The sequence below is a fragment of the Sphaeramia orbicularis genome, chromosome 10 (genome assembly GCF_902148855.1).
Source record: "Sphaeramia orbicularis chromosome 10, fSphaOr1.1, whole genome shotgun sequence".
NCBI classification, from domain to species: domain Eukaryota; kingdom Metazoa; phylum Chordata; class Actinopteri; order Kurtiformes; family Apogonidae; genus Sphaeramia; species Sphaeramia orbicularis.
The window spans coordinates 17,462,289-17,479,058 of record NC_043966.1 but is presented as its reverse complement, the minus strand read 5'-3'; the positions used below and the strand labels follow the sequence as shown (position 1 = coordinate 17,479,058).

Sequence of the window (16,770 nt, the reverse complement as noted above, 5' to 3'; positions counted from 1 at the left end):
ATTATAATTTAACCATATGAGGCACTGTGTAGGTTGGTAGTGAAATGAAAATAAATAGTATATTCAGTAATTGGGGACAAATATACACTATAAGAACTGTTTTCTAAAGGCAGATTGTGTCACATTGAAAAAACAGAGACGTCAAAGCTGATCCCCATATCATCACGTTCCCCTTATATTCTGTACTACCGTTTTAAGTGCAAGCCCCTCTCCCCGTTGCAGTGGAGGGAGGGGGGGGGGGGGGCGGGCTGTAGGACGGAGCATCCAGGCAGCGTAAAGGGTTGAATAATTGATCTCTCTCTATCGGTCAGGGGGACGTTAGTGGGACGTTTCTCTCTCTCTCTCTCTCTCTCTCCATCCCCTCCATGTGATTCAGATCCCATCACGGTAAACGGCTGGTGCTTCACCCTCTGCAAACCACCACCACCACCACCCCTCTTGTTCCTCCTCTTCCTCCTGCTCTTTCTCTCTTTTACGTGTGTGTGTGTGTGTGAGAGAGAGAGTGTGTGTGTGTGCAGGAAGACGAAGCGGCAGAGGCAGGAGGAAGCATCAAGGACGTCCTTATTCCAGCAGCCCCGGGAGCCGGAGATGCAAGGGACGAGCAGTTAGATTAGCCTGTGCTGCTGTTGCCTGCTGCAGGATAAGTTGTCGCTGCAGCTGAAGCTCTTTGCCGTTCCATCCTCGGTGTGTGTGTGTGAGGAGGATTTATCCGGTCGCAGGACGGAGGTAAATTGACGCTTCAGTGCAATTCTACGGTTCGGGGAGCTGTCCACATGCGGTGGTGCTGAAACAAGGAAGCGCTCTGCTTTTTTACACCCGCTCTGCCTCTTTTGCACGTAAATGCACTGCGATTTTTAACACGTATGCCACACGCTCACTGCATGTCTGGCTGTAAATGTGTTTGCATCAGTCACCGTTGCTGTTAAATGAACGTAATGTACCACCAGATTTTTTTTTATTTATTTATTTTTTTTTCTCAATGCCGGAGTGGGATGGCTGTGTTCAATGTCCCTCCAATGGTAGATAGAAAGTTTTACCACATGATCAGGAAAAATACACAGTCGTGGTTCAGATCACATGCATGACAGCAGACTGTCCTGCCAAACTGAGGACTTACACCGCGCACTCTCTTCAAAACTCGCTTGGCTTCAGGCAGATAGGTTATATTACTGTTTTGTCGTGACCCACACTCGGTCACTATCTAACCACAAACACTTATCTACACGGAATTCTTCAAAAGGAAAACGTCACATTTGAAAGGAAATATCAGTCTGGACCTGCTGGTTTGGTAGGAGAGTTGGTGTTTTTTGTTGTGTTTGGGTTGTCTTTGAACCACTGACCTTAGTGTCCTTCATTTGGCGCATTGGAGAAACGTGCCTAACACACATTTAGATACTGTAAATCTAAGATTCGGCAGCTTCTATGAAAGTGGAGCTGGATGTTGAACCAGTTGACGAATTACTATGGGATATGTTAATATTTCATTTTATTTGACATTCAATGCGTGTCTGTTGTACTTAACATGTATTTGCTGCTTAATTGCGACTAATGTCACATATTATTCCACTTGTGTATATAGTAATTTATATTGTTTAGTATTTTCTCGTTAAATTATTATTACAAATAGTCTATTGATTTTTTTTGTTTGTTCTTTTTGTTTGTTTTTTTTAAAGAAAAAATGCAATCTTTGGTATATTTTTCTTCCAGATCTCACCACAAAGGACTTCTACTTTACCGCAACAATTGAATGTAACATCGTTCGGATACAGAAGGCAGGGAATTAAAAGCCATCATCATGAATTTCGTTATGAAGCAAGCGTTGGGGGGTAAGTTTGACTTTTTTGTGTGAATGCATATAAAGTTCACAGCGACGTTTCTGTTTTTCCCGGAGATTTTTCTTCTCGGGTTTGTTCTGGTAAACTTCTGTTCGGCTTTTTAATATTCATCACATTACTTCCAGTTGTGCGTCTACCTGCGCAAATTCAGACATCACCGTTTCCTCCGGTGTTTGTCACACGCAGCGATGAAAGACGGTTCCTTTCTTTTGTTTCTTTTGTCTGTGTGCGCTTCTTTCTCCGCAACATCTGCCGCTGGTTTTGCTGCACACATGGCGCATTTGGCCCCTGGGGGTCACTGAGCACCCAGAGCTCACTGTAACAGGCTGGTGATTTGTAACACAGGCTGAACAGCTTTAGCCAAAAGGGCATTTCATGTTGCAGACAGTCCTGCCTGGTTACAAAGAGGAGGTGTTAAAGCACGTCTTTGTCACGTCTTAGTCCTAACATTAATCAGGCTGCAGACTGGACGATGCAGCCCCCCTTATCTCGACATGCTGAGCACACATTTCTCACCTGTAGGAGAGAAAAAAATGTATAATCAAGACAGAATCTAATCTTAAGTAATTTCATTCCAGCATGCAGGCATGTCAATGATTTTCTAATTGCTTATGCAGCTACAACGACTCCCTGGACATGAGATTATCATAACAGAGTAATGAATTTTGAAGGAGTATGAAGTAGTTATCATGTATGAATATGCAGGTGGTGCAGTGAAAAGTGGAAGGAAGCAGGTGGTTTTCACACAGAGACATGCTTTAAGGTCATTTATCCATAGTAGGTTTTTTAAGTGGCTGCTGTTGTGTTCTGAGCAGAATGGAAATCCAACAGTATGTCAAAAACACACAATTTCACATCAAACCAGGTCCAGGTGCAGGTTCCGGTGAAATAATGCTGTTATATATGGAATAAGGTTGGTGTGGAAAAAATATGGGAAGAGTTATTGCTTCATTGAATGTTTGTAACCTACATAGCTCTATGTTTTGACCATTTGTTCTGTACATGCTGTCAAGGCCATCAACATATGATCAGGATGCTGCTAACCTGACACCTCTCCATAGACACAGATATAATGGCTGCTAACATGAATGTAAACAACCAAGACATTCATTAGCTGAGCTGCACTGCGAATTATTTGGGTCTTACCAAGATTAAAAAAAGAGAATTAGATTTAGAAGTGTTGGATAATTCCTCTTGTTTTAAGAGTAAATTTCTTATTTTAAGTGTTCATACATCTGTAGATTACCCCGCCCCCAAAGGAGAAGCAAGGGGTATTGTTTTTGGTTCGGTTTGTTTGTTTGTTAACACTCTAGCAGCAAAACTGTTGAATTCATACCAAATTTGGTTTATAGATTGTCAGTGACCCAGAGTATATGTCATTACATTTTGGGGAGAATAAGTCAAAGTTAAATTTTTTTTAATTTTTTGTTTGTTTGTTTGTTTTTTCCCCCATTTACTTATAATGGGTGAAATTTCACATGTCTGTAGCAGCAAAACTATTGGTTGAATTCATACCAAATTGACTTTATAGATTAGCAGTGACCCATGAATGAATAGATCTCATTGCATTTTGGGAACAGTAGGTCAAAGTTCAAATTTTTTATGAATTTTTAAAATCTTCTCATTTATTTATAATGCGCAAAATATGTGTGGGGGGTGGGGTTTGTTGTGCCTGGCACCACTTGTATCTAGATCTAACCATCTTAATTCAAGATATCTTGTCAAGTGAAATTCTCTTTCTGCGTGGACAGATATTTCACTTGTTTTGTGTACCTTGTCCCTCAGATTTAGTGTTTTTATCTTGTTTTTAGATGGTCCTTTTCTGCAGTGTGCCATCAGTAAACAATGCACTCCCAGCACAAAACATACTCCAAAACAGACTTAAATTTTCTTTACGGAGCCTTTTCAGAAAATGTTTCAAATGTAAATTTATGTTGACACCAACACAGTTTTGAGTAGAGGAAAACATCTAAGAAAAACCCAACTTGTAAAGTCTGTGATGCAAGTCGGCAAATGGTCAGCAAACCCACTTTATTACAGATAAGAAGCACAAGCCATGTGTGTTTTGTTTCTGCTTGTGTTTTGTACTGGAGGTGTGTGTCTTCACCGTTGTTTGATGTGTGCAGTTTGTTACTGGTGCAGGCTGTTATTGGATGTCCTGGGGAGCAGCAGGTGCCCACCACCGGGCTCGTACAAAGCTCCCTGTCAATAAAGCAATGAGTCAAATCCGCTGAACTGTGCATAAAAGGAATTTCACACATGAGGAAAACCAGGCAGTTTGTGCCAAGGTCTTCACCTTAAGCAGAGGATTTCTTTCTGTCTTGGGGAACAACTTTTTTTTTTTCTGAGGAATAATGAGTTTTTAGTGTGCAGTGGATTAGCTGTAGGCTATTATCTCACACTTTCTGTGCCTGTGTGCACTCAGAGGAGAAACTCACACTCCATCTGCTCCAATGCAGCCTCTGATTTTGAGTTTATCTGTCTTACACAAGACTAAGGTCATCTCCCTTAGCACCAGAAAAGCTAGTCACCCATGACCCTACACGATTTTTATATTCAAGCCATAGATCTGAACTTTTGGAGTTTCTCACGTCAAAAACCAACAGAAGGTGGAGTGCAGAGAGAGACAGCCAAGCCCATCTATAGAAATACTGAATGTTTTTGTATATTTTTACCTCATAACCAACAATCACATGTATTGTAAAGATTAACTGTATGTTGCACAGCATATTTTTTTTCCACTCCGTCCAGAGCAGCAGGGTGTGGTCATTACATACTGATATCATAACCCACAGAGGGCAGTAGAGCAGAATTTAAGCTCCAAACAAGATGTACTTTATCTGATCAGAAAATGTTTGAGAAGTTTAAAACAGTGAGACAGTTAATCCAGTTTGCTTAAAATGTTATCACAAGTACAATGTTCAGGACCTCTGAAACATGGTTTTCTGTGTCTGTAGACAAAACAATGTTGGTTACAGTAATATAGGACAGTGGGTTGAGGTAATTGTCTCAACAATACATCATTTTTTAAAACTTCCATACAGTGAAGATTTTTTTGGAATTAAACAATGACTCTTTGCCACTTGATCAATAAAATGTAGAACAATCAATGGCACTATATATACAGAGACCACTGCAAAATGATCTCTTTCTCTGATTTTACCATTTATAGGTATGTGTTTGAGTAAAATGAACATTTTTGTTTTATTCTCTTAACTACTGGCAACATTTCTTCCAAATTCCAAATAGAAATATTTTTGTTTAAAGTATGAGTCACATTTCTGTTTGTTGCTTTAAATACGCACATCTTAATTTAACATTAGATTACGAAGATGCTAGATCTCATCAATTACGGTTGACTTTTTAGATCCATGGACAATGACACTATAAACAAATGATCTCACATAATATGATGTATTAAAATAAACTACCCAAGAGTGTATTAAAGAATTAGACTGAGCTCAATCTCAAATATCTACAGTAAGTAAAACACCATGTGCATTAATGCTGCGCTAATATGAATCCAAAAACATACAGCTCTGGAAAAAAGAGACTACTACAAAATGATCACTTTCTCTGATTTGACCATTTAGAGGTATGTGTTTGAGTAAAAAGGGCATTTTTGTTTTATTCTCTAAACTACCGACAACATTTCTCCCAAATTCCAAATTAAAATATTGTTATTTAGAGCATGTATTTGCAGAGCACGAACACATAGAACTGCAATGGATATACCTTTTTTCTGCAACTAGAGTCATGTGAATAAAAAACCCGGATGTTGACAGATGTTATAACAAGCGAAGAAGAAGTTTTAAAAGAAACATGGTGCGGTATGTGTGGACACACCAGGAAACCGAATCATTTTTTAATTTAGTATGGCATAGAGGGGTAATTATTATTATTATTATTATTATTATTATTTTATTTTAATAATAATAATTATAATAATTATAATAATAATAATGAATATATCTGTAAATCGACACAATATTTACATTTGTCACCCGGTTTATGGAATGACTTCTCGTGTCATCTCACAATAATAAATAAACAAATCATCACATTTTTGATTTAATGGAAAAACCAACATTACGCACTTCTGTTTTTTTTGACATTTAGTAAATATCTGTAAAGTTTTGCGCATATGTCCAATGGAAAAGTGACTAGTGATGACCACAGTAGTGTTTTTTTATACTTCTCCTTCTTAAATAAGACATGTATCAGGTGTTTATTCAGTAGAATAAGGTGTGCTTGTGTTGGAATTCAACAGACACAGGAATGGAAAAGCTGTCATACATGCAGACATGCTGATTTCAGAGGTAATTGCAGTGGTCTCTTAATTTTTTTCCAGAGCTGTATTCTGATTAAGACGCTCTATTGTTGGACTTGAAGTGTAGGTTGTAGAAACCAATAATTCCTACTCCTAATCCCAGCCCCTACAAATTAACCCTATTGTCTTGAATAGAGTGGTTTGCCCCATTTCTGTCAAAGACAGTGTTTTTGTCAAAATAGATTTCCAATGGCGCAGTAGACAGCAGTGTCATATGGAATACAGCTACCAGTAAAGGGGAAAGAAGCCATTAAATGTAGACAGAAATGTAAATTAGTGTGAGATGGAGAAATAAATGCTATTCATAATGTCAGTAGAACCTCATGTCAAGCTGCAGAGATAATCAAGCATCCAATCTGAGGCCCTTCCTCAGTGCACTTCTATTCTGTGGGCAGGACTGTACTGAAATAACCAATGTGTGAACATGCTTCTCGGCTGTTTTGAATAGACTAATCTGTCTTGATCTGTGCTGCTAATTTGGTTATATTGTCATTATAATAGTTGATAATGGTTTCAAGCACAAAGCAGGTAAAAATAAAGCCAAAATCATACAATTGTGGAACTTGGCTTTTTGGTTTTGCAACACAAGTTGGTGCCAGATTGTAGAGCTGCAGGACATTTTATTCCACAAATGATGCCCCTTTTTTTTACCTGGAATCTTTGTATTTGGTTAAAGATTTCAACCTCCGCCCTTTTAGCTGTGTTCTGAGAGGCTATTGGTCAGTTCAGGGCTGTGATTGGGTCGTGACCACTGAAAGTCATGTATTGAATTTTGTCCATCTGGTGCCTGGATGTCTGCTGCCTGTTTTTCATAACATACAGTTTTACGTATGTGTGTGTGTGCTCTTACTGCAAAAACAGGAAGGTAGAGGCCTGGATTTATCGCAGATGACATCATCAAAAGTGTTCGTAAATACAACTTTCCCACCTCTATCTCCCTGTGAAACTGCAATTCCCTCCCCCTATACCACCTCCTCCTCCTCTTCTTTTCTCCTCCTCTTCTTGGGCCAACTCTGCCCTGTCCTCCGAGTAAGAGGAGGAGGAGAATGAGGTGTAGGAGGAGATGAAAAGTGACAAATTGATCGTTAAAACTGGGTGTTATATCATCAGCCGCCGACAGCAGAGGTTGTAAAGTGGCGCTGCACTTTGGACCGGCAGAAGCTGTAATCTCCGTTTAATGGGAGATGTTTTCTGTCCTCGGCAGCCTTTGAGTTTCTCCTCTACTCCTCTGCTCCTCCACCCCCATCCCTTTTATTTATTCTTTCATCCGCTATTCATTCTTTCCACAACTCATAACTCTTTTTCTCTGCTTTACATCTTTTCACTTCTGACCTGCCTCATCCACTGTTTGCTCTTTCACTCCTCCCCCTGCATCACATCATCCCTCCCCTTTCTCATCTACTTTCCTCCTTTTCATTCCCTCCATCCATCCCCTCAGTCTGCCTGCCTTTGTTTTAGCATCCTTCAATTTCCCCTGCCCTCTTTTTTTCCACTCCCTCCTTCCTTCAACGATTACAGTAAATCTAAAGGGCGAGGCAGGGAAACCTCAATCAGTCAGCCACCAGGGAAACTGGGAAGTGTGTGTGTTTCAGTATTTGTTTGTGTGTTACGAGAGGGAAAAGGAGAGAAAGTGAGGAAGCAGCAAAGTGTGTGACAAACAGACAAGACAGACTGGGGCAAACCTTAGTAGTCAGTTTTAGCTGGCATTAGAAGATAAAGTGTCAGTGTGTACATCAGTTTGTGTGTTTGTGTATTTTTTTTTATTTATTTATTTATTTTTGTGGGTGCCCAAGTAAGAAGAAAAAGAGAGATGATGATTTTCACACACAAAAATCTGGCAAGAAATACACAAACACATAAAGTCAGCTGCACGAACAGGGTAAAAAAAAAAAAAAAAAAAGGAAGAAAGTCAAACCCGATAAACAAAATGTGGCATGCACACACACAGTTGTAATCAGTGGGATGTGACAGACCTCCCACTTGACTGAAAACCACAGCAGGGGGACACTGGGGGGGAAGAGTACAGCACAGACTGAGCAGCCTGCAGTCAAGCCCTTTGCACACATCCACTGAACAAACACACAAACATTCTCTAAGAAGACAAACTCCTCCGTGTCAACAGAAAATAACACTGGATATAGCGCATAGTATTTGTTCTGGATGCATAAAGTGTATATACATATACAGGGAGAGAATATAACATAGAAACATATAAACAGTGAGTCTGAGACGGCCATCTGAGGGTCGATTAAAAAGCCCAAAGGCTGTCACTCTTTCTTCTAAATGCTTTAAGGCCCTCCACCTGAAACTGCAGGGATTTTTATCATTGCTGTTCCTCATTAAAACACCTGCAGCTTAACATTTGTACTGAACAGATGTATTTCTTCATAAACCTTTTTCAGCCTTTGGAGCTTTTTCGATTAATTTCAACCTAAGTTGTTTAACCCTTTCATGCACTGTCCACTCCAGTGGACAGTTCTTCTCCAGCTGTTCTCTTGTGTATTAATGTGTTTTGTTGTTTTAGTTCCATATCAGCCAAAACAGTGGACGCTTATGCACCATCCCATACACTGTAATTCAGATCATTACTATAACTTTGCTGTTCTTGATAAACCTGATCTGCAGTAACATGTTTGAGTGTACATCAATTGTTATTTGTTAGACAAGAAGGTTTTTTTTTTTTTTGCATATTATCTCCATGAAGTGAGTAATTACTAGCATTAGAATATGTTAAAATGTGAGAAGACATCAGATTAGCAGCATTAAAAATGTTTTTATTTCATTGTTTTCATATCACTTTCTGATATTGGGTTTTAAACACGTTTCTTTACTTCAAAAATTAAATGCATGGATATTTTTGTGACTCCATAGAAAAAAAAAACTCCATCGCATTGTTTTTTTCATGGCTAAACACTGAAGAAAAAAATCTTGACTAAGGTTCTCATAATTCGTGCATGAAAGGGTTAAATATGGCTGCTTCTATGAAACTGGGTTCATTTTTCCAGCTTTTTAGACCCAGTAATAAAAGAGAAATTTAGACATATTTCCTCCCAAGATGTACCTAATGATGACCTCAGACAAATGCAAAAAAAATTATACTCTTGCTCTGAGCCATCCCAAAATCAATGAATTTTTAATAAAATATTGGGGCCAAAAATAGGACCAAAATTGGGTCAGGAAAAGCTGCCTAGGTATCAGTGCATTTGATCTGGAAAACATGGCTGTAAATGGTCTTATATATCACTATAAATAAAGACACTGTGTTAAATTTGATGATCCTAATGGTTTTTCTTATCCAGACATGCAGGTTTTTCATGAATCTGCAGTCTCATTCCAGGTTTCGTGTGTAACCCATCGTGTCCACTCATGTTACGTGCAGAACCTGCCCATTTAAACACACATAAATCGAGAGTGATTTTGCAACAGTGGTTATTTTTGTGAAACACTCTGCCTTGCATACTTACTCCAATTCCCAAAATGTACCTGTGAGAGAATAAAAAGATATTCAAAAAAAATAGTAGCGTCTAATTTTCGTGTCCTTTTTACCACGTTACATGCAGATTTTTATTTTAAAAATCTTTTAAAAAATCTAAAAATATTTTATCTGAAAAATACTTTCTCTTTTATCTCAGTAAACATTTATTTATAAAAGAGTAAGTGCTTCCAAACTTGCTTCATAACATTTGTCTACATCTGGTTTGAATTTTTAGCCCCATGTCCTGTTTTTACCAGTTTCATAGAAGCACCCATATATTTACTTTCATTCCTCTTACCTTTGCTGAATCATTGCTTTCCCCAGTTCTTTGCACATTACTGCCACCAACTGTAAATCATTGAAAAAGCAGTAAAAGTCATCAGCAGACAAGCACAGGTGGGTGATAAATTCAATGAAAAACCTTGTGGTAGGAGTCTCTTCCAGGTTGACGTTGCACTCATAGCACATGAAGACTTACTGGATGATTTGATGAGTATAAAGATGCAGTGGATTATATGGGCTTCAGTTAACAGGTCTCAACATAAAGGAACACCTGTGGGAGATTTTGGCTCACCATCTTCATCATTAAAACTCAGCATGAGGGTTTGTAAGGGTGGTGTTCATCTCTGTAGTTAACAGACTATTTATTTCATCTGGGAGGCATGAGGTAGAACAGAAAACATGTTTCCTTTTAATTTGTCATCTGTCTGTATAATGTTGACTTTATTAAATATGTGCACGAGAATAAACAACACAAGGGCCCGCTGTTATAAACATTTTAATTAATACTCGCCTTGTTACAACTCTGGTGGCGCACACTAACTGGATAATTTACTTGTTCTCTTTAGAAAAATCAGACCTGACAACCTTTATTTTGATGTGCAGTGAGTTTCTGTTGGTGGTAAAACCAAAGCAGCAGAAGTGAGACTTTTACATGGAGAGAAATACCACAGCAATGTCAGGTTTAAAGGAGTGATATTTTACTTTCTTAAATGGAATTATGCATTTTTAAATATTTCCCTGTGGTCTACATAAACTGTAAATGATATGCGTGGGTCTGTTAGGTTCTTCAACTGTATAATTCTAAGCATTATTTAATTAGAATGCAATGTCTTATAGCTATGATTTCTGTATTTTGCTGATTTGGTCTAAGTTGTGTGACTTACTGACATTAGAAAGTTACAGGCTTCAAGGGGTAGAATGGAAAAATACAGACAGAGGGTCACAGGTGGGTTAGCTTAGTTTTTAGGAGTGTGGAGTGTTTATTGTTTTATTGTATTATTAGCCATAAAGAGAAGATGGTAATGTCTGTGGGGCTCGGACCACTGTGGTGGGAGTGATGTGTGAAGGGATTGGCTGAAGTTAAGAGCAGGAAGGCAAAACCCCAAGTAAGGGTATAAAGAAGTAGGAAAAAGTGAACTCTGGGCTCGTGAAGTTGGGGGTCAGAGCGATAGGGCCTGTACTTGGTGACTTCATGACTGTTGGCTAGGGAATCTGATTCACTGCAACCTTGGGAGACTACAGATCTGTACAAGTTTGGTTAATGTTCATTAAATGATTGATTCATTGTTATTCTTAAATCCTGTTTCAAGTCTGTTTTATGGTCAAGGTAATAACCGATGTAACGAACGTGGGGGATAGAGAATTTGAGTCAGATTTGTAAGTAGATTCCCAACAGGTCTGAATACTTCATTAATTCAACTCCACAGGTCCATCTTCAACCCTATTTCTGAGTAATGACACCAGAAAGGTCCTTTTGAGCACTGGTCCTTTAAATCCAAATGAGCCACTTCAGGCCCCACCCCCTCCAGGTTGTTGACTGTGCTGCTCTGTCCTGTTCAACCACAGGTGTCTGTTAATACAACCAACAACTGAACAGTTTAGGTAATTGGCTCCAAGTTTGCACATATTTTTAGTTTTTACTACAACCGCTGCTGCTGATGAACAATTATGTCGTACTCGGAGAAATGTTCATCAGAAGTCTTGACCTTAAATGTGCAAATGTTGTGATGTAGCTAGTTCTAGACGTTACAAATTAAGCATGAATTGAAACACGTTGTAGAAATCCACTCGATTTTTGCCCAAATGAATATAAAGATAGCTTTGCAGCACCTGGAGGGTTCATATTCAAACTTTATGAACTGTTAGGGTCCAAATACACAAATAAATGAACCAAAGACTAATAAAAGTGAGTTTAGCAAAATATGAGCCCTTTAAACCTCCGAATCATGAAAATGAACGTCATGTAGGTTATAAAGTCATCACTTCCACTACCACCATTTATTGTAATGTCATCTTCTGTATTTTGTGTTTTTTAGTCAAAGTCAGGTTTTTCCCTACATTTAATTTACTAATCATGTAGATGTTCATAAAAGCTCAGCGTGAAGTTGAGGGTTATTACATCAAAAACAGAGAAAACTGAAGAAAAATTGACATTTTCATCAAAGTATGTCATTAACTGATCATAAACCCAGTGTCTCCATCCACTGTCATTGATCCAACTCCATGGTTTTACTGATGAATCAATGTTGTAGAAGATGACAGTGTTTCCTTGTTCACTGCGGAGCCTCTGAACATCCAAATGGGTCATATCTGATGACCATGAAAAGATGATGAACTGTATTTTACACCAATTATTTACATGTATTGATAGGATTAGTGGAACAACAGGTATTAAACAGTTTAGACCAGTAGATGATTTTGGTTGCGGGTGGTTGTTCGGGTCTTTATGGGTTAGTTTCATTGAGTCAATTTAATCAATAACTGGACATATAACTAACAAATGAACATAAAACTCTGTGTATGTGGCCATCCTCACATGTTACAACATAACGTGGCACACTTGAAAAATGAGAAATGTTCAGCAGAAGTCTTGACCTTATATGTGCAAATGTGATGATGAAACTAGTTGTAGATGTAACAAATTAAGCAGGAATTGAAATCAGTTGTAGAAGTCCACTTGATTTTTGCCGGAATGAATATAAAGATAGCTTTGCAGCACCTGGAGGGTTCATATTCAAACTTTATGAACTATTAGGGTCCAAATACACAAATAAATGAACCAAAGACTATTAAAAGTGGGTTTAGCAAAATATGACCCCTTTAAACCTCTGAATTATGAAAATGAACCAGTCATTTAGGTTATAAAGTCATCACTTCAGTTCAGTTTAGCTGTTACTTCCATCGTGTAACTCTGCACAAAGAATGATAACAGCCACTGTGCTGTTCAGCGGAGGTGTCTAAATAGGGCAGATACTATTACTGCACATCAGATTCTCAGGATTACACTGCCTCGCCTTTCTTGGCTCATTTCTCTGAAATAGGTTAAAACGAGTTGATGCTCACCATAAAACATTATTCTTATATGCCATGTCAGCTGAAAGGCAGTTAAGTGTGAAGAAACTCATTTGAATTTTTCACGCAGGAAAGGTTTTATATGAAATCCAGCAGGAAGCGTGTGTCATATTGAAATTACATGTTATGCAAACTGCAAAGCTGGTGGTAAAATGGTTAAGTCTTGTGAGGCATGCCACATGTGACGACGATAAAAATGACATGGATTTGGAGAAAAATTGTGAGGGTGTTTGTAATAGAAACAACAAAAACAATTCCATCATCTGCTTACAAGGCTGAGGGGCATTAATAGCGTGTTTTACTATCACAGTACGAGTCCCGCTTTCAGATTCACGCTGATGGGACTGTGACTGCTTAAAAGCACAATTCATCTTCATGAGGCCGTGTTTCTATTGTATAAATCAAAGCTTAATATTTGACAAGAGTGATTACTTTATGCATCAATTCTCTGCCTACAGCTAACAAAGACATAGTCCATATTAACAGAGGGATGACACAACAAAATTGGCATGGAAGATAAAAAAAACAGATGTAAAAGTCATTAAATTACAGCTGTAGGTTTGTTGAAGTGATACCCATCCCTGCTGACCGTTAAAACATATAAAAGGGGTAGCCACCAAATTACAAATATCATTTCTTCATCTTTGACAAAGAAAACAAACAGCCCACACAGGAGGGGAGTTTGTAAGGTCACTCAGGAGTTCTATATCTTTATATATATATATATATATATATATATATATATATATATATATATATCCTCCAGGGCTCCTCAGCTAATCCTAATTAATCCTTTAGGATAATTATGTTTTATCTCCTGTGTGACCATGCAACCAGAGCCCTGGGAATTGCCTCATACAATATACAGGATATTATATCATCACTTTTTCTTTTAATTATGACATATTGCCTATATTTCTGTGTCCGTTATTCGTTGTGTTGTGCAGTAACACCAGTTTTGCTGCTGTTCTAATATTTTCACCAATTAACTTTTCAAAACTTGTCTTTATTTTGAAAGTGACACAGTTTAGTTTTAGGCCTTATACTGTACATATTAATACTAATACTGATGTTTGACAAAACAAAAAAATTTTCCTGCATACTTGGGCAGCTCAACCTCTTTTCAGTCACTGAAACAGAGGCTCCTAACCTGTGGTTAATGTGTATCCATACAAATATATCATAGACAACAGAGTTTGGAAATTGAAATATGATTTTAATTTAGATAGTTGAAGACTTAAGTTGAATCACATATGAGTCAATGGTAGTTAGGATTCCTTCATTTCACTAGTGAGTGGTGAAGTTCTTAGGGTAGTATGGGTCACATCTTGGTCAACATACTAAACTGACAGATTCATGAACGCAGGACTTAGGTTTTACCTTAGGCACACTTTTATATACACATGCCCACATAGGATCGTAAACTACAGCAGATAAGACAGTGTTTTTCAACCTTGGGATCGGGACCCCATGTGGGGTCGCCTGGAATTCAAATGGGGTCACCTGAAATTTCTAGTAATTGATAAAAATGAAATAAAAACTTACTAATAAAAAATATGTGGTGAGTTGAGAGAGACAACCACAATGCATAAAAGGCATGACAAACTATGAGCTGAAACTGAAGCACTGTGGTTCTGTTTGTGTCAAATGTTCATTGTGGTCGGTTTCAGATGCTGCAGCTCTTTCATAATTCATAGTTTGAGTTCTTGTTTGTTCAGTATTGTCAGCCTTGTAAATCCAAGCTGGACTGACTGTACATATCCTGACCAAGGAAAATCAAATTCTCACTTTGTGCAGTAATCTACACCTGGCTTTTCTGCCTCCGTCCATAATAATATACATTATATAGACTAAATGTCATCTAAAATTAACGTTTATTTGGAACATAGAATAGCAAACTATTACATGATCAAAAACAAATTAATTTTAGCAAAAAAAGTCTCTGTTTTGAATGTCTGGGGTCGCCAGAAATTTGTGACGTTAAACTAAGGTCACGAGCCAAAAAAGGTTGGGAATCACTGAGATAAGATGTACACACTGTCAGTATAGGGTTGAGGTATCACATCTGCTTGACTTTAGAGCCAGATGACACCAGTCCATTTTTTGTGACCCAACCCACCTAACACGAGGGGTCAGCCCATAGTCTGAAGATCAGTTTACAAGGATGATACAAGTGATGTGCGTTGGAATGTCTGGATCCATTTTCCTGCTTAGTGTGTGGATCCTCAGCGCTGAGTTATATTTTGTTTGTGGTCAGATCAATTCAAAAATAAATTTATAGAAATGAGACCTAAAAGAATCCGGATTTATTCTTGGAGCTTCCAACAAAAGAACAAGTAAACAAACTCTATGAAGTCACATCTCCATTCATGCATGTCCATTGTTTTGTCTAGTGATTATAACAAGTGGTTAATATATTGTGTACTGGTCACAAAAGATTAGAAAGGATATAAACACATAGGTAAGATTCTTCTATTGGATCATTACTGCAATGATTAATGTGCTTTAGCTAAAATGAGTTATGCACTGAGTAGCTTCTCATTTCATTTAAACCACCATCAACTTGCGAGGAAACATAAAGATTTGCTAATGCCAGGATTCATCAGGCTGATCGAGCTTGTTAAAGAGCAGTTAAGGGGGCTTCAAGCATCATTTTCATCATTTTTCAGACTTGAATTCCATTGAGAATCTTTTGAAAAAGCGGAGAAAGCTTGATTCAGCATTTTGACTCTCCCATCATCAATTGATGTTGTTGAAAAATCAATGCAACTATGGTGTGAAAAATGTGTCTGTGTATATAAGCACTGTGCAGAATAAAGGATACCATGGTGAATGTGTCCTGTGGTGAAAGATAAATGTGATCCAATGAAATATTTCATGTGGACCTTGTATTTTTTTGGCTGGACAGCGTACATTTGGGTAGCATCTGAAGTTTATACCATAACCTCCTAAGACCCAGGAAATATCAGTGAAGTACAAGCTTTTTTTGTTTTTTTTATTATTAAATAAGTGCCTATATTGGAAACATCATGATGCAACAGTTTTTTCAGATGCAGTTTTTAAATTTTTTGTGGATTGTCCTTTGTGGTGGACAGTTTTCTTTTCTTTTTCTTTTTTTTCTTTTTTCTTTTTTTGTATAAAGTTGTGAAACTCTTGTCCATAGATGTGAACAGAAAACCTGTAGCTGGGTCTTAGGAGGTTAAAGGGGTCATATTTTACTAAACCCACTTTTATTAGTCTTTGATTCATTAATTTGTGTATTTGGACCCTAATACTTCAATAATTTTGAATTTGAACCCTCCAGGTGCTGCAAAGGTATCTTTATATTAATTTTGGCAAAAAAGGTCAAGACTTCCGACAAACGTTTCTCAGAGTACAACATAATTGTTTATCAGCTGCAGTGGTTGTAGTCCATACTGAAAATATGTCCAAACTTTGAGCCGATTGCCTAAAATGTTCAGTTGTTGGTGGTATTAATGAACACAAGTGGCTGAATGGGACACTCAACAACCTGGAGGGGGTGGGGCCTGATGTGGCTCATTTGCATTTAAAGGGCCAGCGCTCAGAACGACCTCTCTGGTGTCATTACTCAGAAATAGGGTTGAAGATGGACCTGTGGAGTTGAATTAATGAAGAATTCAGACCCAAGCATAGCATTTACAGTTTAAATGCTTTAAAATGCATAATTCCATTTTAAAAAAGCAAAATATCGCTCCTTTAATTTCTTCCACACTTTTGGATAAATTCACTGTTTTAACGTCAGACCCTTATTTTAA

At 37.9% G+C, this 16,770-nt stretch overlaps 1 protein-coding gene across 3 annotated transcripts in view; it reads left to right on the top strand.

Annotated features, from left to right (window-relative positions):
- The first annotated feature begins 314 nt into the window (after positions 1-314).
- LOC115427005 (complexin-1-like) overlaps positions 315-16,770 on the top strand; it is a 98,033-nt gene continuing 81,577 nt past the window's right edge. The window contains exons 1-2 of one of the 3 annotated variants that reach the window (XM_030145336.1): positions 315-726; positions 1,708-1,826. In XM_030145336.1, coding sequence (XP_030001196.1) covers positions 1,796-1,826 — 31 coding nt within the window. In that variant the 5' untranslated portion in view covers positions 315-726; positions 1,708-1,795. Of the gene's footprint in view, positions 727-1,072; positions 1,289-1,707; positions 1,827-16,770 lie in introns of those variants that run through there. The other 2 variants (XM_030145335.1, XM_030145337.1) reach the window with 2 other exon arrangements.